This window comes from Mytilus californianus, unplaced genomic scaffold (genome assembly GCF_021869535.1).
Source record: "Mytilus californianus isolate M0D057914Y unplaced genomic scaffold, xbMytCali1.0.p SCAF_6, whole genome shotgun sequence".
NCBI lineage: Eukaryota > Metazoa > Mollusca > Bivalvia > Mytilida > Mytilidae > Mytilus > Mytilus californianus.
Genome location: NW_026262712.1, coordinates 50762128 through 50789968, shown reverse-complemented (window position 1 = coordinate 50789968; position 27841 = coordinate 50762128). Strand labels below are relative to the sequence as shown.

The 27841-nt window shown below is 32.4% G+C and overlaps 1 protein-coding gene across 1 annotated transcript in view; it reads right to left on the bottom strand.

Annotated features, from left to right (window-relative positions):
• LOC127704548 (uncharacterized) overlaps window positions 1-27577 on the bottom strand; it is a 52600-nt gene extending 25023 nt beyond the window's left edge. Inside the window, exon 1 of the mRNA XM_052208634.1 lies at window positions 27235-27577. Within this exon, the coding sequence (XP_052064594.1) occupies window positions 27235-27322 (88 nt within the window). The 5' untranslated portion in view covers window positions 27323-27577. The remainder of the gene's footprint in view (window positions 1-27234) is intronic.
• Between the last annotated feature and the right edge of the window lie 264 nt (window positions 27578-27841).

Here is a 27841-nt window from a genome sequence, read left to right as displayed (position 1 = left end):
TAATACGTAATATTAGAGGTTGAACAACGGGTTCCATGTAAGATCTGGTCTTTGTTTCCTCCTTTCGTTCGATTATGTCATTCATTGGGACCTATACAACATTTTATAATATATAAATGTTGCTATTTGTCTATTTATTAACCCCAGTTTTCGGTGGGGTTCATGCTGTTCAGTCTTTACCTTTCAATGTAGTGTTTTGTGAACGTGTTTTTTCTTTGTTGTCAGTTATCTCTACTTGTGAGTTTTGCATTTCTCCTTGGTATCACCCGCATTATTTCTTGTACATCTACACTACATCAGTTTCACTATAATATGTATATCAAATAAGTACGGAATGGTTAAAAGCATACCTCAGTCGGAACTCTGCATGCCAACATCATCATTCAACTCATTTTATCAGGGAGACATTTTGACTGATTATATATGGCAAAATCTGTGATATAAGTTACACATCCAGATTTAGCTTATGAATGTATTAGTTATGGCCTAACAAGCTGTGAAACATTGCATCAGCTGTTTTGAACACTCCTTCACTGTTTGAAAAAAATATTCTACTACTTCAATGAATTTCGATGGATCGTTAAAAATTTGATATATATCAATGACAACCAAATGCTTCCTTTTTCTACTGATTGTGACATTTCAGCAGGAAACAGTCTGATAGATGACAGTCTGCCTGCAGATAAACCAATATTTAACCGTGAATATTGTTTTCTTTACCTAATTTATCCATTGAAGAGTAGTATGTTTGGTCAGAAAAATCCCGTAAGACTATTCATCATAACAATTTAATATGGTTTGTTGTAAGTCGTTGCTTGAATGTGGAGGATCCGACTGCATTTTTTTTTTACCAAATTTTTTACACGTTTAACATCTTATTCAATATAAATAATTCATAAATACACAGTGGTTTAAATATTATTGACAATTCATTATCTGATTAAATATTAATATAACTAGGCTGTGTACTCGTCACATATTCTCAATGTTCGATCAGTGGTGAATCCTGGGTTTTTGAAAGGGGGAAGTAATTGCAGAAAAGGAAATAGATACCTTCAAGCGGAGCGAGAGAAAACGAATTTTGAACGATTCTATGTTAAAAAATCATATAAATCGTTAGAAACATGAGATTTTTCTTTTTTTTTGGCGATGAAAAAGAGGAGGGGGAGCGTAAGCCCTCTACGTCTTATCCTGGATCCGCCAATGGAGATCATATGAGTTTCGTCATCCAGTATTTCAGAATCAAATTAATTATACCTGTGCTATTTATTACATATAACATATGTAAACCATTGTTTATCAGAATGAAGATATATATAAATATAATCAAACGCATCGTAGTAATTTCAAAAGCGCCCACCAAAAATGTTGTCTTACACAGTCTAACACAATCACAGATGTTCGACCAACATCGTAACGTTCATATATTTTTTTATTTTAATGTAGGAACAATGGACGTTTAGATTCTGAAACGTCAAATTCAATTACAGATGAAATATAGCTCGATTTTTAAAACTTAAGATTAATGATTTATCAATTACGGACATAAATATAACTATTCGATTGGATTTATAAATGCATAATATCTATAGAAAATTTCAAAATACAATCATTGCTAATCGTTTCACATAATATATAGCTACAAATGTGAAAAGTAACTCTACCGCTTGGTATTGCCGTTGTCATCATTTAGTATGCTGTCTCCAAAAAAAGATAGCAACTAACTTACAGTGGTGTACTTAAAAATTAGAGTAGAACTTTCGCGTGTTGGATGTACACAGAAAAATAACTGCCGATCCTTTCCCTATTAAATAACATGCCTGTTAGATGACTATAGTCATTATTCAGACTGTAGTGATTTCTAGTTTACAAAAGTCATCAGTCATCATTTTTTTCTCCTGGAATATCAGAGTTACAGCAATTAAGCTTTTTAAAATGACAATGATAAATATAAAAGTTTTTGTGATGGACAGAAATTGTACTGTAACTGATCACTTGCAGCTAAGTCAAGTTATTATTGTTCCACATATGTCATTAGGCAAAAAATGCTCCTGTATATTATGATTTTTGTCATCAACACAACTCATCATGTGATTTCTGTGCGGATAGTAGATTATATTTCTTGACTGTTTGTTCTAGGGTAGTTAGGACTGTAAATGTTTATAAAAGTTTATAATTTGGTAGGCTACTGTGATTGATTAAATGATTAATGTTTGTATTTAACGCCACTTTTATCACTTTTTGCTATATCACGGCGTCGGTTTTTAAAAATGAAGGAAGCCGGAGTACCCGGAGAGAACTCATAACCTCAGTGTTGACAGGGTAGGCCACTGTGCTACTACTGCCAAAATATTTATGACAATACTAGACAGAGGAACCTAAAAACAGAAAAGGGACATGTACAATAGTGAATCAACACTAAAAATAAAACATAAAGATATAGTCAGAACCTCCCAAGATAAAAATTGCGAAAAAGGGTTGGGACGTTGCTTTTTTAGTTTAGACATGAAGCAAAAACAAATTGTGTTTGCACATTTTACAAACCATATAATACGTCTTGAACTGTAATAAGTACATAAAATACACATAGATGTAATTTTCTATTGACATAAGATTGTAAATGTTAAAAAAATAGGTTTTGTATTTTCCCCTCATTCTACCCCGAATATCTTCTCTGTTTTACCAATTTTTATAGAAATTATGTGTCAGAATGATGATTTTGTATGCAATTGGCAAATATCCTTCTTCAAGCTGTGATGACTTATAACAGGATTCAAGAAAGGAAAGTTGCTATTCACATAATTGATGAAAATAATAGTCATTCGATATAACAAGAAATACAAAAAAATTGATGATTCGTACGTTTTCCTGATTTACCAATGTAAAGCAAAGCAATTTCATAAAAAAGAAAGCTATTTCCTTTGACAACCCATTAAGAGGAAGTTCTGTCACTAGTAGTATGTATTTTCGGACTATAATAGGTCATTTGAATAATTGGTTGCTCAAACTGGCACAAATTAATAGGAATGTCTTTTCCGTAGTTTATTTCTAGTTCCAGCATATTTATATCTATAGAGCGATGTACTCTACACAGTTAAAACAATCCGGCTTGAAACAGGAGAAATGCACACTGAAGCTGTTTCTCAGCCTCGTACAATGCATGACAGCCGATATTGAAATATACTTAACACATATTGTCTATCTAACAGTGTAATAAACGTGATAAATACATTTCACTTATTCTGTATGCATGTTAACTAGTTCGGACCAGTTTGATAATTTTTGTTAAGATCACACGTTGATTAGTTAATTCAAGTCTCATTTAATTTCCTTCCATATTCATTTGGAACATTGCACCCGACATATTCCATTAAATCAGTATAAAAACAAATTCCACCATTATACCATTGACTACAATATTTATCGATGCTCGATAATTTAAGAATGTTGGGTAATCCTCACATTAAAGTTTGAAAAATACATCTCGAGTGGATCACCAGGGTGACGTGGTAGAATCTATATTCATTTGGAATGAATATAACGTCACGATCACTTTTTTTATTTATAAATATTTTATTGAAATGGGAAAGTTTCTCGACAGTCAACTTTATTGAAAAAGGCATGAAACAAGATATCTCAAGACTAACTTAAATAATCATTACTGTGAACTTTTCAAAGCATTGATAAAAAATCGCGTTTTATAAGGGTTAGTTTCATAGGCAAATAAATATGATGGTGGTAGACTGAAAGCAGTTTAGACAAGAACACCCGTGTAACTGGAATCAAATTCATACGATTAAGCCCCCATTTTAACCAAATTATGAAAAAGTTCATGAATTTATATTGGAGATACTAAAACAGGATGCGGATCAAAAACTAAAAGTACAAAACGAATCTGTAAAAGTTTTACAGACGTGACAAAATGCATTGTTTACAATGGAAAATTCCTTTCATTGGAGAAAAAATAGATCAATAGAATATTATATAGTCTGACAGAATACGTTCGTCTCTAGAATTTTGAGACACTATAGGTAAGACAACCAATTAGTGATGACAACCATAGAAGTGACGCATTCACTCGATTTTCTTATCATTCTATGGAGCAGATTTTGATATAAGGGTACATGAATAAAGATCAACTTCTCGTCATAAGAAATTTAAGTTCAGCGACTGCAAACGAAAAGCACAACTAAGGCGTTTTGAAACATTACTTTCAAACAATTTTGTTTTACAATGTACCATAGAGCATTATATCCAATGTTCTTCTGTTATGAACATGCTGTTTGTGTAGGTAAGGAGTGATGATCTTCTACGATTTTGTTGAACATCAACCTTTGTGTCAATGGCTTATATAAACAAGTTTATGGAATAAAAAGGTATTATCAGCTAGATCAATTATTGATTGGGAGAGAAAACAAACTTCAGTACAACGTTCTTATAATTTTGAGAGCAAAATATTGTATCCTAGCTAAATACACAATTCCAATCTACAGTTGATATTACAAACATTATAATATTAACTAGATTGAATACTAGTAACTCTTTTGATAAAAACTGTAGAAAGACATTTCTCGTACAACATTCGATCTTCAGTCTAAGACCATGACAGTAAACACATAAAGACCATGACAGTAAACACATAAAGACCATGACAGTAAACACATAAAGACCCTGACAGTAAACACATAAAGACCATGACAGTAAACACATAAAGACCATGACAGTAAACACATAAAATATCGTATATCAACTTATTCGAGTAGGCGACAGTAGAAATAAATTACAGTAAATGTGTGTGGAGTCCATTATCAACATGAAAAGACAGGAAGATACAAGGGCTACAATCAAAATAATAATCAGTTGAAAAAGGACCGACACCACCATACATAGAAAATTAAAGATTGCGCAGAATTAACCCAGTCAAAACTGAATAAACTCAGAAACTATGTAAACGACGATCCAGTATCACCTATACAGTGTTATATCTAGCACAAGCCTATGGATACTTAAGGGATTTATCATTTATATCCATTCATGTCCAGTGCACAAAGTAGTACCGATATTGTTGACATCGCAAAGTAGACAATGTCGACACAATATTGTACAACGTTGTCGATATCGTTTCATACTCTTGTCTACATCGTTGACATTGACGATATCGCGAAGTAGACAATGTCGACACGATATTGTACAACATTGTCAATATCGTCTCATACTCTTGTCTACATCGTTGACATTGACGATATCGCGAAGTAGACAATGTCGACACGATGTTGTACAACGTTGTCGATATCGTTTCATACTCCTGTCTATATCGTTGACATTGACGATATCTCGAGGTAGACAATGTTGACACGATATTGTACAATGTGTCAATATCGTCTCATACTCTTGTCTACATCGTTGACATTGCCGATATCGCTTCCACATTACTCGTGTCTACATTGTTAATTTTGATTACAACGATGTCGACATGGTGTTGTACTACTTTGTCGATATCCTTTCACCATTTTGTTTCAGCATGGTTGGCATTGCCGACATCGCGAAAAAGACAATGTCAAACACTGTTTTACAACGTAATCTATACTGTCAACATTGCAAAGATGATGATGATGATGATGATGATGATAATGATGATGATGATGATGATGATGATGATGATGATGATGATGATGATGATGATGATGATGATGATGATGATGATGATGATGATGATGATGATGATGAGGAGGAGGAGGAGGAGGAGGAGGAGGATAGAGATTTGCAAACATTAAAAAACTGTCCACATAAGTTCTACTCTACTTCTTGTCACTACATGGTTGGCACGATGTTGTCAACATCACGATGTGGACGATGTCAACGATGTAGACAGGAAAGGGGGACGATGTAGACGATGTCGTCACGATGTTGTCAACATCACGATGTCGGCGATGTCAACGATGTAGAACAGGAAAGAGGACGATGTAGACGATGTCGTCACGATATTGTCAACATCACGATATCGGCGATGTCAACGATGTAGACAGCAAGAAAAACGATGTAGACGATGTCATCACGATGTTGTCAACATCACGATGTCGGCGATGTCAACGATGTAGACAGGAAAGGGGGACGATGTAGACGATGTCGTCACGATGTTGTCAACATCACGATGTCGGCGATGTCAACGATGTAGACAGAAAAGGGGACTATGTAGACAATGTTGCGAGCAGGTATAAAATTATGAACGAAGTTGACAATATCGGCGATATCGTCACTACATCTTGCACTGGACATACCTCTTTATATCAGCACATATCTTATAAACAAACATAATGGAAAAGCTTGAAACATTTTAACCATAAACATTAAATCAAAATATATTGGAATATTAAAAGAATAGAACTACCAGAACATGCCCTTTTACCCCCTAAAACATCAATATCTAATAACATTAAACGGTATTAGTTTTTATGAACTTTATGAAATTTTGACCACCAATGTCTCTCCAATGATGCGCGAGGCCAAAATTTGTGAGAATCCAAAACGTAATACAAATTTTGAATAGCGGATATAACCGATAAGGACAAAGAGTTTAGCCAAACCCGAACAAGGGATTAGAGCTATGTATTAGATGAATACATTCATTAAAAACTTGAAATGATTTCCTAAGTATTATGAAATATAAAGTTTTAACAATAGAGTACTGCTAGATGGGACGTAGATTATGTTTTTTGTGTAGACTGTATCTAACTTAAACCGAAGCGAAGCTGCTCAGATGTATGAAGGCAAAAAGAAGAAAATATAAACAGGAAGATGAATACGGACGGTTAAACATAATGCATACATAGCAGCCTCTTCAAAAGTTAATGAGCTTTTGCAAGCATTATCTCCGAAACGACAGACTGAGTGAATAGTATAGTTTTAAAATACTGTCTCTGGAGATAATATATGGCATAAATACGACAACACCATCCTTTTCAATAGATATTTTTCCACAAAAATTGAAAAAAAAACCCAAACATATGAAAATGACAGTTAATAATCGCTCTGCTTATTTTAATATGAATTTTACTGGTCTGTTCTTTTATGGTAAACAAAGACATGGAAAATATTGGAAAACAGTTTCTGATGATCTGTCATAATGAGGTATTATTCTAACGGCATGTTCAAGGTTGATTTTTGATAAATCACGCTAAATATACATATCTAGCTTTCAAAAACATTCTGCTGTCAACTTCCAGATATTACGCATTTCTACTTAATGAAATTAATTGGACTTACGCCATGATTCATAGAAAAATTCAATGTTAGAATTTATAATAAACACGATTTTGTATTTTTATTCATACTGTAGAGCAGGAAAAAAAAGAAAAAAAAAGAAGCCAGACAGAGAGTAAGGTAAATCAACATTATCAACTTACATGGGGATAAATCAAATTTCCGTCTAAATTTAGATTCATTAATAACATAACAAAAATACTGCCTAAAGGTCTCTATTTATAAGAATACTATTTACATATTGCTTTTCAAAACTACATTTATTTCTTCAAAGCTCCTAGACGATGTAACATTTCATGAGGCGGATTTCCAATATATTTTAATCCGAGAATTTTATCTTCCCTTCTAATTGTCTGAATTATCGACTACCGCAACAATTCTGCTCAAACGGTCAGCTCTATTAGCCTATAGATAAGATTATTATGGTAATCAAGGAGTTCAGCTAATATAGAATTCTATATGACTTTTAGGCTAACATCAGAGTGAATCCGAAAGTTTTCTTAAGTATTGCGGCCGTTGAAATTGCTTAATGATGTTGGCTGCTGTTTTAAAATAACAAGCTTTTAAAAGTTATAGTCTGTGTACAAATAAAGGAACTTAAAAAGCAGAAAAAATGAAAGGTCTGTGTCCTTGTTTTGGGGATAAATTAAGCCTTTTTTTTCTCTCTAGTTTTAGCATTTCCAAAAACGGCTTTTAAACAATATGTTATAAAACTTTGAAAATGAAATTATGGGTTAGTGTGTAAATCTTTTAATGGTACTACGTGAATAAAACCAGAGGATACCGAATATCTGACATATAGTCAAAAACAAGATTAGCGAACGTCCCTTAGCATGAATAAAATGGGATTTCATACACTTTGTGAGACAGCAATTCAACGACACAAATAATCAACTGATACCCAGTTTTCAACATTCAGTCACTGACAATAGACGGGTGTCTATACAATACGTAAGCTTTCAATCAAATTAATATAGATTTGTGGATTAGTTCATGGCTTATATATATACAGAATGAAAAAGATCTGATTATTGTTTCAATAAGAATATAAAATTCATGGAACTGTCCAATACTAGCACAGTATTGTTTGCAAGAAATATCATAAGCGAACAAAAGCAAATATAGAAAAATTGTATGAATTCCAATAAAAAACGAGGATGATATATGAGTTTTTGGAAAGACAAGCATATTTTAAAAACCATGTTATAACGGTTGTATGACATCGGCGTTGTCTTTATGTTTTTATTTTTTTCACTTCAAACCACCGAGAAAGTCCCTAACCAAAACGAAGCAGAGTTCAAATGGTTTATCTGCTTATTCCTACTACGTGATCAACTATATAATTACCATTGAAAATCAATACAAAACATGTGCATATGTAGATGGGTTCTGTTTGCGTTGATCAATCATATCATTCACATTGACAAGAAAATTTAAGTGAGAAGGATGACACGACATATCCAACTAAGTAAGACATCACGTGATTTCGATGACGTAGCAATCCGCCATCTTTAGTAAATTTGTCTCATGGAAATTGCATCGGCCTTTCAATAAACTTTAATTTTTCCGTTAATCCGACCCGTTTTCTAACTTTTGCACCTCTTTCCTTTGTCTTCAAACATAAATCTTTCTTAAAATGTTGACCCTAACAGGTTAAATTTAGATAAAGTTTCGTTCCAGATCAACTGTAAATATTGCTCTTTTTCTCCTCCTCTGCCCGTTGACTGTATTGTAAAACTAACAAACAATCGTCTTCTTATACATCAATTTCACAAATTCCTTTAACAAATGTATAACTTTGCACCTATATTGTAATATCTGAAACATACGTCTAGCGCTGCATCCTATTTTCAACTGCTTAATTCGTTGGCAAAATACGTCCCTAATCGATTTAAAACTATGAATTTTTCGACGATGTCGGGATTTTTCGAAATGGCCGCTGTGTCATTTGTCGTGTTCATACTTCAGATAAATTTGCCTTTCTCCTTATTTATTTGGCATATTTCTGTAGGTGGCATGTTTTATCCATGATTATTTTAAAAGTATTTTTTTTCGATGCAAAAAATTATTTTTGTTACGGTAAGAACATATCGACCCTTTACAAGCCGATCTGTACCGACAGAGTTATCGATCCTTTAAGTTATTGCGACTTGTATAGCTGGGTTTATTATACCTCAGTTATCATTTTCTATATTAAATAAGTACTCAATATTTTGACTATTTTCTAAATTGCAAGCGTGGAACTATTTGACCGAAAGCGTCATTATATTTCGCGGAATTTCAAATGCAGCTACGGGATTGGAGGATGTTGAGAATACCGCGGGATTTGCGACGTCATGTTTTACCTATTGTATCTAGGGTTGACGTCAGTGCAGGACGTAGCCTTAGCATTCAGAATATATATGAGGTAAACGTCAAACATTATGGTTGTGTTTCTGCTTTTTATATTACGATAGTTGATTAGCCCGACATTTTTTGTCTGTTGTCTCTTTCGGTATAATAAAACACTTACTGACTGGATATTCGTGGAAAAGTAAGTTTATTGTCCCCTCGGATACAACTATTGTCCTCGGCTACGCCTCAGGGCAATAGTTTCACCTCGGGGATAATAAACTTACTATTCCACTCATACCCAGTCAATAAGTATAAAATATCTTGGGGTCAGGAGGTGTTCGTGGTTTGACAATTCTCTGTTCTAAAATGTTCATCATTCGCATAATCGTGTAAACGTTTAATTTTTTCAGGTCAAGTAATCAAATAGACGCCTATGAATCAGTTCAGCATGAGATGTCTAGACCATGTGTCAATCAAACTCTCGTAACAAGAACAGGCGTGTCTGTTATGTACATACTTGAAAGTGATATGTCTGGAGGCTGTCTCTTGAGACTTCGTTGTTGTCATAGATTAAGAATGGACAGCAAGACGGAAGAAATTTCACAGATGTGTCTTCCAAATAAGTGATTTCTTTTATTTTGCCATTAATCAGTAATGCCGTCCATTGTACTCTTAACAAACGATAGGGTCAAACAATTGTATGTTGAGTAGAAGGGTGAATATAGTGGTTTTATATTAAGTGTGATTTTTTTATGCAAGAGTTAAATAATTAATTTTTCTGACCATCAATGGGAGTCTTCTTATTTATATATGTATTTGTTTTCTATCTTGAAACTGCTGTATTTCTGGGAAATTTGTTAAATTGTATAATTTTGAGATTTTTGCATTTATAATTTGCTATCTGCAAAAGCCTCAATCAAAAAGTAGAATGTCACAGGAATGTATGGCCTTAAAGAGATCATACCCCCAACCCCTTACCATTACAAAATGATTTAATTTTGGATGTAACACGTCTTCAGATTGGCTGAAAGTGTTTTGTCTATCAGCTCATAGACATAATTTTGTCATGTGACCGTGCCGTCATCAACGTTGTTTTCAAAATTTACTCCTTAAAAATGAAATTTAGAATTAAATTATAAGGAATGACTGTAATAATATTTCTGTCTTTTCGAAATAACCTAAAAAATGTGGTGCACACTTTTAAATAACCCGCTACGCGAGTTATTCAGTGTGCACCACATTTTTGATGTTATTTCTTCATAGACAGAAAAAATATTACAGTCATTTCTTAAATGGTTGGTTACTTATGTAATAACCTATAGATTATGACGACCTCTTTCATGTGAAAATGAATTAAAAGATTATGTAAATTATGACCAATAGTTCCACAAATCCTATTTTATTGTATTCGTGACGACCTAAAATTGCATGATATAAAACAAAATTAGTTTGTGTAATATTTTAACATCAGTTGTTCGGAAATGAGTTTTTATTGATCGAAGCCCAAACTACTCTTTTCCTTGATATTGTTTAATGTCAATGCTCAATTTGAAGTCAAATTTCCGATTTAAAGATCTGTTATTCTGATTTTACACGCTATTGACACATGGTTTGACAAGGTTAATTGAGTTTCAATATAAAGTTTAAATAATCTAACAATCTTCTGCTGTTTTGTAATTGTTTTGAATGAAGCGAACAATTACTTTTAACAACAATTTTGATATTCCTAGCAAGCTCTTCGTATTGTGAAATTAATGGTTATTCTCGTACCAAGTGGATAGGGATTTATAAATTGCCTATTTGGTAACAACTGTCATTATTTTCAACTATAGACAAAACTTTAATTGGGTTGCTGTCTCATTGACGATTAACTATACAATATATTATTGATCATGATCAAACAGCTTATATCTGTAGGTCTTCCCGAGAGTTTTAATTAGTAACAACAAAGGAATTTCATATACTAGTATCGAATAAAGTTTTTATATATTTGTTTTTAGAACGTAAGACGTAAATGTCATGTCCAGACAAGAGTATCTTGAACAATAAAATCTAAATATAACGTTTATACCGCTGATGAAAGAGAGTCGTGTCCTCAAAGGTACGACCAAGCATCCATTCAACTATTTTCATTCATGCGTCACTGACGAGTCTAAATATGTAGACAAAACGCGCGAACGGCGTATTTGATTATAAGACTACTACTACCTTTTATAATGTTTTATATTATCATGTTATATATTATAACAATTTATGGTAGATCCTGTTTAGTTTAAAATATAAAAATGATGTAAAAAACAATAAATCATTATATGAAATAAATGCAATTACAAAAAAAGTACAAAAAAACTCGAACTTTAAGGTAAAGTAAAAAAGGAGAAGTAAATAAAAACCGATATAATAAAACAATTCCCCCTTCACGTTATACAATGTAAAGTAAAAAAGGAGAAGTCAATAAAAACCGATATAATAAAACAATTCCCCCTTCACGTTATACAATGTAAAGTAAAAAAGGAGAAGTCAATAAAAACCGATATAATAAAACAATTCCCCCTTCACGTTATACAATGTAAAGTAAAAAAGGAGAAGTCAATAAAAACCGATATAATAAAACAATTCCCCCTTCACGTTATACAATGTAAAGTAAAAAAGGAGAAGTTAATAAAAACCGATATAATAAAACAATTCCCCCTTCACGTTATACAATGTAAAGTAAAAAAGGAGAAGTCAATAAAAACCGATATAATAAAACAATTCCCCCTTCACGTTATACAATGTAAAGTAAAAAAGGAGAAGTCAATAAAAACCGATATAATAAAACAATTCCCCCTTCACGTTATACAATGTAAAGTAAAAAAGGAGAAGTCAATAAAAACCGATATAATAAAACAATTCTCCCTTCACGTTATACAATGTAAAGTAAAAAAGGAGAAGTCAATAAAAACCGATATAATAAAACAATTCTCCCTTCACGTTATACAATGTAAAGTAAAAAAGGAGAAGTCAATAAAAACCGATATAATAAAACAATTCCCCCTTCACGTTATACAATGTAAAGTAAAAAAGGAGAAGTCAATAAAAACCGATATAATAAAACAATTCTCCCTTCACGTTATACAATGTAAAGTAAAAAAGGAGAAGTCAATAAAAACCGATATAATAAAACAATTCCCCCTTCACGTTATACAATGTACTCAGTTCTTTTTCACATCCTCTAATCGTTGATAAAATATGTTTATTTCCTTGCCTCTGTAAACATGTCATATATTATATATACCATTACCTCTCCAAATTAAATCAACCGTAAGTTTTTCGTTTGATTAGTATTCCAATAACATATACCGAAAGATTTCATATTGCTCTCACGCAATTTTAGTTCATAACATTAGTATGGATAGTTGTTTCATTAACAGTTTCCAGGAAAAGAGGAATCGATCTATACGAAAAACGTTGTAGTATCCTATAGCATGTTAAGATCAACTTAATCATATAAATATTTCATAGATTGGTCCTAATCAGCTTTTCCAAGAGGGGAATGCATTAGCAATCCTCACAATGATCTCTCTATTGAAAGCTACATGTATCAGAGAAAGTCTTGATGGCATCAGTTCATATCATACATAACATGGTGAAATTTCCAGTTTGATATTGTGCTAGCAAATTGATATTTTTACTGAACATAGGGGTGCTGGTAAAAGACATAAAAATCAATTCTTTTGCATTTTTCAGGGGATGACTTCACTTATTTTGGAATATGGTGTGCGAATTGAAAATATACATGAAGGTACCAGTATCACTTTAAAATTGAGAATGGAAATGGGGAATGTGTCAAAGAGACAACAACCCGACCATAGAGCAGACAACGGCCTATATTATATTTTCCTTTGAATAAAAGGTGGTATCGGTATATGTCAATGAGGTACACTTTGTAACAACCAAATAACACACAAAAAAAAACAAAAACAAAAAAAAACACGAGACATAGTTCTTAACGTTTGTATAGATACGTTTAGTTCATAAAGAAGAAAAATAATGTGGAATCAAATTTATAAACACTTGAATTTATGTTGTTCTTATTTGATTTAGCTGTGTTTTGAGAGTGGAAACATGTTTCATTTTCTGTCTCATATACAAATTCAATAAATTGTTATGATATTTTCAATTCATACCGCTGAACAAATTCTGAATAGTAATCATTTGCTATTTTAGTAACAATGACAAAGTCTATTTCTATTGGACACATTTTAATTAATTAACAAATGAGAATAACTCTTTATACATTGATTGCGTCCGACGCATTTTATGGGAGCTGCCTTAATCATGAACGTCCAAAGCCAAATATTTGTAGGTCAAGGATGGTTAAGTAAAACCTTGTTCCTTTCAAATATATATTTCATATAAACATAATCAAGCTCATAAAAAATGTCTACTTATACTCCTTCATATCTATAATAGAAAACTGTACGCCATGAAGAGTAATATGGAATTAAATTCACCAACACTTGAATATATATTGTTCTGATTTGATCATGTTCTGTTCTGTTTGGGAATGCAAAACATATAAATAAAAGTAGATATGGGTGAATAATAAATGAGAAAGAAGTTTAAGAAATCGGCATATGCAGTCGACAGCCCAATTCGACAACTCCGACTTACCTGAAGTCTAGACAAGTACCGAATGGGTTCAAAAAGACATTAACATATATGCCATCAATTCAGTAAAAGGATACATAAAACATTATAGGCAAACCAAATTTATTCGATTAGCAAGGCATAAAATGAATCGAAGCATATAGTACTAGTGTTTGAATGATACATGGCGCCCTTATAGCTCTAATATAAAATACCAGAAATCAATAAATTGGGTCTGATTAGCATCGAAATGGAAGTTGAGAAGGCAATTGTAAAGCATTCCTTATATTGTCTAACTCTGTTACAACACCATTGTTGTACTTGCTGCAAGTAATTTCCTTTTTGAAATTTTACTGCCGTCCTCCGGTAATTAAAGTTGAGATCAAATTAATTGTTAGATTCTTTTTAAACTTCTAATACAATTTTTAGAAGAAAATTCCATGATACACCAATATACGTTCTCATGCATGAGAGGAATTTCGTTTTAACTACAACTTGATCAATTAATTATTTCTTTTCTTGGGAAATATCGAAATGCGTTTTTTAATAACATTTGTAATGGATGTATGGTTACTTCATATATCAAAGATGTTTTACTTCGGAAATGCAAATACTATAGCCCTTACTCATGACTGCAAACTTTTGCTCTTTAGCTGTTCTTTATGACAAGAACATTTGAACTTATAGCATTCTTCGTGAAAAGAACATTTGCACTTTTACCATTCTTCATGACAAGAACGTTTGTATTCCAATCATTCTTCATGGCAATAACCTTTCATTTTAACCATTCTTCAAGACAATAACGTTTGCACTTCAAAAAATTCTCCATGACAAGAACCTTTCACTTTAACCATTCTTCAAGACAAGAACATTTGCACTTTAATCGTTTATTCATGAAATGAACATTTACACTTTAACCATTCTTTATGACAAGAAAATTTGCACCTTAACCATTCTTCGTGGCAAGAACATTTGCACTTTTACCATTCTTCATGACAAGAACATTTTCAATTTTTCCATTCTTCATGACAACAACATTCAAACTATAACAATCCATCATGACAAGAACATATGCACTTAAGCCATTCTTCATGACAAGAACAATTGCGCTTTAACTATTATAATACCATATCTAACGGTATTATTTTGCAAAAATACCATAATACTTACAGATGGTTTTATTTTTATTAATTAGTGTTTTTCAATACGATTATTCTTCTTTTTTGCAAGAACACTGCTAAAGACGAAAATGCTCTGTTGCTGAAATATATATAGTTATAAAGTAGCAACTATATATTTCCGTAAGGAATAAATTTATTCTCATTTCAATAAACACTTATGAAAATATTTCACTCTTTTCTGTGTAGTGTTTTTTGGCCAATGACTGTTGAGTATTGTTTGTCTTTTTGTCGATTTTCTTTTTGGCAATAGAGTGATCTGGTTTTATTTTACATGGTTTTTATCGCCATTTTGGTTCGGAAAAGTAATTCGGTAAAATCTTTGTTTACTAACTCATATATTGCAAATACTTAATTTTATTTGTCTTTTCAACTCTACGGCACCTTTTTGAAAGCTTCTCTGAACAGATAAATCAAACTTAGATACAATAGAATTTAAAACGTAAATGTTACAAAATTGGTTTTTAATGCACTTCACGGATTCCTTTCCATTTATAGCGTTAAGTCATAACTGGAATTTAACGCAAATGGAAGATTTTTCAAGTAGAAATTTCACCAATTACTCTTACGTAACGTCAACAATTACACGACAAAAAATGTTGTTTTCGATCGGTTTTATCAATTTATACTTTAGCCGCAGTGAGATGTAGTGGATTGTATAATAATTTTCTTTGCAAATTTGGTTAATTTGGGGACGCTTTGTTTGATAATACTGTAATAAAATCACTGATACTACAGTTCCAACAAAGATGGAGAACGAACAATTGCGTAATTTACTGCACTGCAGTTAAAACAAAGTCACGCATTTTGAACTATATCAACGTTTACAAAGCAAGTAAATTGAATTCACATTAAGGAAACGAGATTTAAACAAGATGCACTATTACTAATGCTCATTAATTATACCCCCGCTCAATCACGGATGATGACTTAATTTGATCAAAATTTCAAATATGTGCGTGATATTTTAATGAAAGAAGTTTTAAGTAAACAGGAAGCAAAACATCGAAGGAGCTGAAAAAGTGTCAATATCTTTGGAATAACAAGACAGAGCTTGATGCCATATATTATGAGACTTGGCCTTGTAAGTGCTGCTAGAAATATGCCGAAAATACGAGATTTTAAAGATAATACATATTTTTTGTCAAACTGGAAGTAATACATTGAAGGAACTGAAAACGTGTCTCACGGTATGACACATACAATTTGAAATATAATTGTTTGGTACCATATATCGAGAAATTTTGACTTGTAGACGGTGATAAAAATATGACATTATCACAATATTATTTTCGGCTGACAGGAAGTAGAAAATCGAAGGAATGAAAACGTGTCACATGGTATGAAATATTCAACTTGAAAAAGAAGTAGAACCCCAAAAACAGTAATCGTGTCACAGAGAATGGCATAAATAAAAGATAAATGTCACAGTAAAGCGTTATACAGATGGACAGACGGACCGAGGAAAACCAGTATATCCCTCATTTGATACGGGAGGTGTAAAAACATGCCTTATCGATTATTATGTACAATGATATTTGTCGAGTGCGACATCAAAAGAATGTGATAAACGTATATCAAACAAAAATGATTTTTTAAACATGAGGTTGATAAGGGAAACACAGTAATGACTGTTTTCGATATTTTTTGTTACACTTTACCTGAAATTAGTGCAAAGGTTCCACAGGGTTTATCTTTACCTGAAATTAGTGTAAAGGTTCCACAGAGTTCAATTTTATTTTTTTTCTATACCTGAAATTAGTGTAAAGGTTCCACAGGGTTTATCTATACCTGAAATTAGTGTAAAGTTCCACAGGGTTTATCTATACCTGAAATCAGTGTAAAGGTTCCACGGGGTTTGTCTATACCTGTAATTAGTGTAAAGGTTCCACAGGGTTTGTCTATATCTGAAATTAGTGTAAAGGTTCCACAGGGTTTATCTATACCTGAAATTAGTGTAAAGGTTTCACAGGGTTCAATTTTATTTATTATCTATACCTGTAATTAGTGTAAATGTTCCACAGGGTTTGTCTATACCTGTAATTAGTGTAAAGGTTCCTCAGGGTTTATCTATACCTGAAATTAGTGTAAAGGTTCCATAGGGTTTATCTATACCTGAAATTAGTGTAAAGGTTCCACAGGGTTTATCTATACCTGAAATTAGTGTAAAGGTTCCACAGGGTTTGTCTATACCTGAAATTAGTGTAAAGGTTCCACAGGGTTTATCTATACCTGAAATTAGTTTAAAGTTCCACAGGGTTTATCTATACCTGAAATTAGTGTAAAGGTTCCACAGGTTTTATCTATACCTGAAATTAGTGTAAAGGTTCCACAAGGTTTATCTATACCTGTAATTAGTGTAAAGGTTCCACAGGGATTATCTATAAACAATTGGTTGTTGTATATGTTTCAAACGTAATGTACAATGTATCTATATACTAATTTATCAGAGATTGCTTTTAATGGGTTACAACCACAACGTTCTTAAAGCAAAGACTATGAGTTTTACCAATGGATTCAAACATATGTTGTTATATTCACGAAAAAACGAATGATTTTCCTCCCAAGAAAATCCATAAGAATTGGTTCATTTTGAAAACTTAAATCCCCCCCCCCAAAAAAAAAATAAGTGACATATATTTATCTGAATTTTGAATGATAAAGCAAATTATCCTATCTTTGGACAATATTTAAAAAAATACTTTTCATTTGGTGATGATGTTGCTAATATAAATGTTCTTCCCCTTTTTCTTAATTAATTTTACATAAATATTTCGAAATTGAGAATTAAATAAAGACCGATTTCTTCTTACTGGTGATTAAGCTACATCACATTCAGGAGGTAAATGTATGCAAACTCAATGAAACAACTCTTTAGCTTATAAAATAGGGGATGATATAATCTTACAAGAGATGAAAAAAGAAATGTGCTGATTTTAGAAGTGTGAAAATAAATGTGGATTTTGTATGTCAGGAATGAAGACACCTGTTATCATGGACATACCTGCCTTTAGTCAAACTCCGAAACAGTGGTAACGTCTCTTTGCTACTCTACGTTGAAAGTTTAGCAAAGCCATGTCACCGCTGTTTCGGAGTTTGGTCTTTAGTTAGCTGAAATAGGATCCCAGTTACAGGATACCATCCCAGAATCCACGAATGAAGTCCCTTAATAAATTTACTACTTTTTTGGCAGCATGCTGTTAAATCAAAAAGAAGTAAGATTAGGAGGTGTGGGGTATACGTCACTGAAAAAGCAGCGAAACAACAAAATACTCTAATGAATTCTAGAGAGTAACACACAATCTTAAACAATTAGGCAGGTTTCTACACATTTGATATATCAATCTCTAAATCGTCCAGTCTATAAAAGTTGTGAATTAATTTAACCGAAGCAATCAAAAGAATATTGATTGATTGTTGTTTGCATAACGCCCAGTGGCATATATTTCATGCAAATTTAAATCGAACTCAAAGAAATATCATAACATGTATGATCAAGTACATTATACAATGTGACTGCTACTTACAAGATGCAACAAACAATTTCTTTTTTAATTTCTTCATAAAAATAAAAAGGCAGTGACCACAACATAAGTAGATGGCAATATAAGCCACCTACATGTATACAAAAAGCAAATCCGTTATCAGGCGATTAACGTCAGCTAATAAATGTAAATGTCATGAACACGTAGGATTATCCTGAAGTACATTCTGATTTAATAATTTAATCTTCTATTTATGAGTCTATGGAATAGTATGTGATATCAAAATTTACATTAAAGGAGAAAATGTATTAAGTCAAGAAATTTCAACAGTTGAAGTTTCATTGGAATGGCTTCCCTGGGATTGCATACTATATACAGTATCTATAAATTAGAATTATAATCGGAATAATAAAGCACTCTTCTCACTTTTTACATTTCCATAAGAAAAAGTCTTGTTCGATATAGCGCGTAGAATTAAAAACAAGAAAAAAAAATTATCCACAGAAACAGAATTGAAATAAAAAATAACTTAAAGGAACAAAAGGACACAAAAGGAAAACATTCAAAATACATTGAAACCAAATCAAAGAAAATACTACATTTTCATAAAACATAATGATATTATACACAACTACATGTTCTAAAATATATGGTAAAGATGTTCATTCGATAAAAAATTTTCATTGTAAATATACCCTAGAATTGATATTATCATTGATTCCACGATTTCATTTCTTATGGAAGTAATATAAAAAATCATGTCTCGTCAAGAGTACGTTCATGTCAAATTCTTATTTTTCAATCAAAAGATTCATCACCTTAAGCAAAAAACACCCATTTATCATATAATTTATCAGAAGAAGTAGAAAGCAAATTCAATGGATTTCATTGATTTAATGCAAAACTGGCATCGTTTGTAACGTATAATCGCAGCACATGCAGATGTAAAAATGATTAAAGGGCTGGTACGAGCCATCAGCAATATGCTTGACTAATGTAATTTTGGAATTAATACTAACTTCTGTTTGACATAGTAAGAATAAAACAACAACAATATTCAAAACGTATTATGCCAGACAAACAGTTACCAAACTTTAAATAATGAAAAAGTCAGACTAATATGGTTTCGTCGTAACATACATCTGTATACATGATAACTTGGGACAAGTATGCAATCAACTAAAGAATAACTACAGCATTAAAAAAACTTACATATGCATAGACCAAAAGACTTTTTTTTCTTTTTTCTTTTTTTTTTTTTTTTTTTTTTCATATTACCGACTTTTGACACCGGATTATACAATTTTTCGATAGGTAACCTACTCTGTGGTCGCTACAGGCACAATGGAAGCGCTTCATAATACTAATGAACGCACGATAAACACTTTAAAGAAATTTTGGAATCTTCTCAAGGACTTGTTTTACTTGGTTCTCTAACGTGTATAGAAAGAATGGAACTCTTCTAACATGGGTCATAGGAGTTAACTTCTTCACTTCAATTTTGCGGAATTTCCTCTTGTTTTTCATAACATTTTTTCGCTTAGATAGAAGCAGCAAATAAAAAAAGCGAAAAATCAATTATTGTCCGCAAACAATGAAAACCACGAATAATAGTTCTTTTATTCAATTATTGATATCTTCTTCTAATTTCTAATAGATGAATGTTTTTCAAGATTTTTCAATAAGAAGATAATAAAATTACCATGATGTAAAGATTTGTCTTTTATCCATAATCCTATTTCTGTTATTCTCGATATAAGCACAGATGAACTTTTTTTTATCGATCTGTAACCACAGTATTAAATTGCTGAGGCTTTTAAATTGTAAAGTCGTGATTTCTAAGTTGTGAGCTGTCACTTAACCGAATGCTGTTTTATAATCTAATTGTTCTATCGGCTAAAGAGTTATCTATTTTTCCTAAATTCTATTCCAGATTAAACCAAATAACGCAATTATGGTCTTTTGTGAAAACGGAAGTTTTAAAATCATTTTTGTGTTAATTTACGACAACTGTTACTAATTATTATTATTAGCCTCTCTTCGAGACTCCGTGATGCCGTTCTTTCTAGACTTTCTCTCCTCATCCAGAAAATAGGTGGCAACATTACATATAGCTATATTATAATAGTATAGTATGTCATAGTCTTTTAAACTGAAGCCTGATACATATGTCGATCTCTATTGTGACAGTTGCTAGTAATAGTTTTATGATCAATATCCGGAAAACAATTATGTTTTTCTAGCCTCTGAAATAAATTCTTAATTCTTCAATCCTATTAATCCTGTTAGTTTTAGAGGGGTATTAGCTACGATTTAGATAAAAAAATTAAAGTAAGATTCTTGTATTAATAAAAGCGGAATTTTGAAATAATATTTTGTTACAAGTAGTCAGTTTGGCCTATTTGTTTCAAAATAAGCCCCAAGACATCGCTGACTTGCAAGTCAATAATGCAACCTCAGTTGAATCCGTATTCATGTGATCTTCAATTTTATACCTGGAGATGGATTACGCATCTACTAGGCGTGCTCAGCTATTAAAAGGAAAAGAATGCCAACATTGAAAGTGAAACAAGGGTGCATTCGTCGACTGAGTTGATCCAAAAAAAAATCATTCTTATACCGGTAAAAACGATGATTAACATATTTATTTAACCTATAACATGAAATCAAATAAACCTAGACAAATCTGATTGCACGTGCTCTCTATATATGTTTAGGCTGTCTTTTAATTTGACAGCTAATGCCCTTTAATAAATAAATAGGATGATATAATCTGGACACTATGACGTTATAAATGTCTTGAAATTGACATATGTGACCTAACTTGTTCATTTTACAGATATATTTGGAAAATTAGATATGTCTTAGAAATATTTTTTACCCATACTAACATTTTTACATTAAAAATTTGTAGCGAAATATATTTTTTTGGGTACAGCCATGGCTCATAAATAAACATTTGCCAAGATGTGAAAATGAGCCTATTCCAAAAGTATTTCAGATTTCTATAAAAACCCTGAAGTTTGAAGTTCAACTCAGTAGTTATAATGTTTTTGAACATCTGAAGCTTGAATTTCATTTTGATAGATTTATAGTAACCTTTTGATTTTCGAATTCAATGATGTTAGCTGCATTTATGGGTCAACAGTGGTATACACATATGGTAACCTTGACCTCTTCTGTTCGCAGCTAGATTGCTTTATATCTATTTCGCTTTAGCATACTCTCTTTTTACAAAAGATGACCCAAAGAGAAATTGCAACAGTCCCAAAAACAGTTTTCATATTGGGGTCGTTTTTCAAAATGATAATCCCAACATTCAACCAAAAGGCAAAATGTATGATATGCAAATTGATTGATATCAAAATGTATGATACGCAAATTGATTGATATCACCACAAAAGGAACCATTTTGTTTTAAATATGTACTACTTTCCAGTATGTTCTTTTTTGACCGGGCCCGATTAGGTGGTGTTACGTCTTACAAAGTCCATCCAAATTATTTTTGCAAAGATTTCCGCTCAAGCCGGTGCTAGGGGCCGTCTTAAACTTGCAGTGAGGTGAGAGTTTTTTTTAGCTCCGTGTTGAAGGCCTCACTGTGATTTTGAGATAAAGAACAGCAATAAAAGCGCTGTTCCTTTGCTTTTTGTTTGTTTTTTTTGTTGTTGTTGCTGTGCATGTATTGTTTTTCTATTTTATAAATCTTTATTAAAATTCTATTTTGTATAAATTTGAATATCTTTAGCAACAATATTTCTGGCGCAGAGAAACAATTTCGTTTGACTAAATTATGTTCATTTGTTGAATAATCATAAGATATACACTCCTTAAGTTTCAATTTTCATTATATTTTAAAGACTTCCCTTATTTGAATCTGTGAATGAAACCCAGGGGAAATTGATCAAACCTCTATCCGGCCCTTCATCTCGGTCGACCCAAACTACAAAGCCCGTCTAAGTGATTTATTTGTTTCATTTGTACTCGTCCCTAATTTGCATGAATCATTTGCCGCAGGATATCAAGCAAACAAAGACCAATCAATAGCAATGAATTTTAAAACATAAAGGACAGAGCATATTGTTGCATAATATGCAACTTTATTGTAGAGTTTTATTTATTTATGAAAGAATTTAGTCGATAGTACGACAGTACCGGAATGCAAATCCGATTAGATTTCACATTTTAAAGCAATAACACACAATTGTTGATTTTTTAATGGATATGTTGTTAAATAATTCAGAGTATCACTTAACCTCAAATAAAAAGGTCATGTTTGTTTTATTGGAAACATTTGTACAGGAAATCACCTGTACAAGCGTTAATGAGAGGGCGTAATTAAGCTGTAGCTATTGTTTTCTGTCTAGCTTTTTTTGTTACTCGTCCTGAATATGCATTAAATATTCGCCACTAAACGTTAAGCAAACAACAATTAACCAATCAATCAAAAATAACTAGAGTCTCAAATGAGGCCATATCGCGCAGCTGACATCAACGCAAGTCACTCACGGTTCCTGCAATTTGTGTCTTTTGTCTTAGTGCAAGTTGTTTTTGTGCTTCGTGCCAATCTGAGTCAAGCTATTTCTAACTGGGTTGGGAGCAGTCTGACTGAAAACAGCCACAATGGGGGCTGGTTTTAATCAGACTAGGATGAGCTTTTTTAAATCCAACCACAAAGTCAGGGCCTGTTATTCAGTGATTGGCTCTCGTATTTGTTATTCGATTATTGTATTATCAATAATCATGCCGTTGGTTTTTTTCATTTGAATTGTTTCACATGTTATCATGTCTTGGCGTTTTAAAACTTACAATAGGGTATAGGTTTTGCTCATCGCTGAAGGCCGTACGGTCACATCTAGTTGCTTAAATACACGTCATATGGACTCTGTTGGATAATTATTTCATTGGCAATCATACCACATCTCCTTGTTTTGTATTATAGTAAGTTTAGAAAGCCAGACACTGCAAGATCAAACAGTTTGTCATGGCGACTGTGGAAACTGTTAGACTATGTTAATCATAACCCTGCTGGTCCAGGAGTCTTTTTTTTTAGTTATCACCGAATGTATACTTACATGAGCAAAACGAAATGTGTAACATGAGGAGCAGGATCTGCTTACCCTTTCGGAGCACCTGAGTTTTTGGTTGGATTTGTTGCTCAGTCTTTAGTTTTCGATGTTTTGTTTTGTAGACTGTTGTTTGTCTTTTGAGCGTTTTTCGTTTTTTGCTATGACTGTGTCAGTTTATCTTCGACTTACTGGTTTTAATATCCCTTAGATATTTTCAGCCTCTCTTTCAGTGAAGTTTACATCTGTGTACAAGTCCAAAATGTCTTCTAACAGAGTAATAGGTTATATTTTTAAACTACAAACTATAACAAAACATGACGACAATCTTTAGCGTTTGATTTCTTTGACCAATTGGAGGATATCTTTATGCCAACTATTGCCGACATGTTATAATATGGTAGACATAAAAAATAGTTGTAGGAAGACAAACGAGGATTCTGTAAGTCTAGAAAACAGATATAGTCAATCATCTTTTAAGATAAAATTTTGATTGAAATGGAAATAAGCGCAACAATTGACTTTTAATGATCTCAAGTGAATACGAAATATGTGATTTTGTTTTGATTAATTTTTCACCGACTATTCTGTCATTAGTCAAATCTAGTAGACATCCATGTCACCAAGATAAGTTTCTTATGGGAGTGTATATTTCGTATCATTAAAACTATATTACAAAAGTGCATGCAGCAAAAATTTAATTGACTATATGAAAGTTTCTTGATCATGTATGTTATGTCATAGTGCGTCAAGTTGGTGTAGTGACGGATTCCGTCAACTGCAAGAGAGAGAGAGGCAGACAATAACAAAGAGATATTTAAACTCATAAGTGGCCGAAACACAAAAAAAAACTACCAAACTAAAGACAAACAGTATAAAACACAGCATTAATACTCAAGATTGAGCAACACAAACCTTACCAAAAACCGAGGGTGGTCTTAGGTGCTCCGAAAGGGTATGCATATCCTGCTTCACAAGTAGCACCTGTAAGTATCACTTATGAATTATACAAGTAGTACATGTTGACAGTAATTTCCAATGTGTTGTCTACAACTTTTCGTTACGAAAAGGTGAGAGTGTTACTGTACAGGTAAAGAAGTAGGAATTTACATTCTCAACATTCACTCAAAATAGGTAAACGGTGTTTGGTGGTACTTGAACATCTTTTCATATCAAGTTTTGATATATACTTTTGAAATATTTCATAATCAATGTCAGTACCTTATAAGACACACGAAGAGCCACCAGAACATTGATTTCTATGTCTTTGTTTTATTGTTGTTTTTTTAACGAATCAAAGAGGTCAACTTTCGTATACACAGATATTAGCCTCGGCAGTGAGATACTTGCTACGGGGAGTCTATTTAACTTTCCTGCATATTTAAAAATACGCAGCCACTCTTAATTAAAAGGGAAATCTTAAATCCACTGCCTTATGTTGGGAAAGTGCTATGCTCGCTACACGTAAACTATGTTATATTTGCAGCGTCCATGCATGACCCTTTTCAAGTGTGTCTTTTATGCCCAATATATCCGCTCCTTTCTATGGCTGTCCAATATTAAGCCATTCCTTCTTATCTACGCACTTTAGAAGTTTTTGTTGTTGATTATTTTGCTAGTTCTGAAAATCTATGAAAGCAACTCGATCGACGTTCAATAAACCACAATCACTCGTATGTGAACAAGCAAATACGATTTATGCATAGATATTTATCATTGAATTTTATGAATAAATTCTATTCTTTTTTTATTTTTAACTTTTACCGATATAAAAAAGTGACCGTCCCATTTTCAAAAACTTTGATTCACTGCTAGATTGATCCTTCTTCTATCTCGTAAGATGTAATTAAATGCCAAGGGCTTCATCACTATATATAAGACCGAAACACATAATTCAAAAAGATGAACAAATTTTGACAATCAAATTGAAAAACAAATAATATACTGCCAATTTTGTTACAAACATGTTCCACTAAAAGAAAACCTCACCATACTGCCTTAGTTTTGTATGATTGATTGTTGTATACTTAACGTCCAACCTAAATTCGAAAAAAGCTACTCAAGTTCAATTAATCGTGTGTACATAGATCGACTTAGAACAACTGGGCTAAGTAATAGAATTGATCATATAATATATGTAGCTAGTTACAAATGTAGATCACGCAAATGTTTGATAATGACGAACATTTATAATACATAAAATTGAGAAAGGAAACTTGGAATGTGTCAATGAGACAACAACCCAACCAAAGAGCAGAAAACAGCCCAAGGCCACCAATGGGTCTTCAACACAGCGACAAAATCCCGCACCCAGAGGCGGGCTTCAGCTGGCCCCTAAACAAAAATGTGTACTAGTTCAGTGAAAATGGACGTCACACTAAACTCCGAAACATATAAATGAACCAAAATAAAAAAAAACATACAAGACTAACAAAGGCCAGAGGCTCCGTACTTGGGACAGGCGCAAAAAATGTTCACTTAACTGAATATCCACGTGCAATGCGATAACGGAAGACATTGTTTGAGCAATAATTCTCTGGTGTATTGTTTTTGAAGAACAAAAAAAAACATCGATATAAAAATATATATATTAATTAAATGTGCAATGCTACAAATGTTTCTGTACACAACAGTGTAAAACTATCATTTGCAATAGAATAAAATGAAGAAAAAAAACATTCAAAGTCAGCCAAAAATTTAAAACTGTGAGCATACAAAAGCACTGACAAAATGTCCCTTTAAAAAACAGTGAATTCATAAAGGTTTGAAAATATATATTCAATGTGACAACAATCCAATGACACCAAGAAAACCAAAAAGAATCATCAAAAGTCTGGATTCTAAGGGGTTAAAATATTTCCATGTTCTAATTATTTTATTTCGACATGGATTTAAAGGGTTTTTATTTTTTTTGGTTCCAATTACCATTAAACTTTTCAAACGCACCTACTGTTAATGTTCTAAACATTTTTAATTTATTTTAAGTTAAACTAATACTATGTAAAAGATATGTTTGTCACATAAATTTGAGGGTTTTATGTTCACCCTTGTGCTACAGAAAATGACCATACAAAACAAAGTATGGAGTCGGACAGCTAATACAAAAATAAAGATGTGGTATGATTGATAACGAGACTACTATCCACCGGGGACTATACTACAGGTCACCATACGGCCTTTAATATGATAAAAACCCATACTGTATAGTGAGTTATGATAATAGGCCACAGAAAGACAAAATGTGAGAAGTCTAATCGGATGCAAAATATAAAATATTCCTACCTTGTTTTTGTTTCTTTTCGGTATCTTCAGAAATTACACAGCTAACAAAAAGTCCACAAATTAACGCAAGCCTAAAGATGCTATTCATTCTGGATGACCACAAAACCAATCCTGTTTTCCCAGAAATGACCGTATTCCTTACTTCTCCGTCAACGTTCAACGTGAAGAAAATGTCTACCGGACTAAATTATAAAAAATCCGAGAATCTTTGTTGGAAGATAGGTTATTTTACACCTTTCAACCTTTCATCGCGTGGATGCCGGCAGAATTCCTTTGATCGATCTAGATTCACATGCCCGTATCATTACAATATTGGTAAAAATTATTGAAGAAGTGATGCAGACATTTTATTGATCCAAACTTAGTCATTGGCATTAATAATATAAGTCATCAAGTTGAAGCATGCAATGACAAACAGCAGTATTCGTAACGTTCTTGATTTTGATGTTTTTAATTAAGATTTTTTAACCATTGAAATGTGGGGCTAATAACGTTAGTTTCATATGTGGTATGCAATCTTAATTTCAAGAAGTAGGAAAGAATGAGGAGACGTATTATTTTTGCCAATAAGGCAACTATCCACTAGAGTTAAAATGAAGTGGTAGTA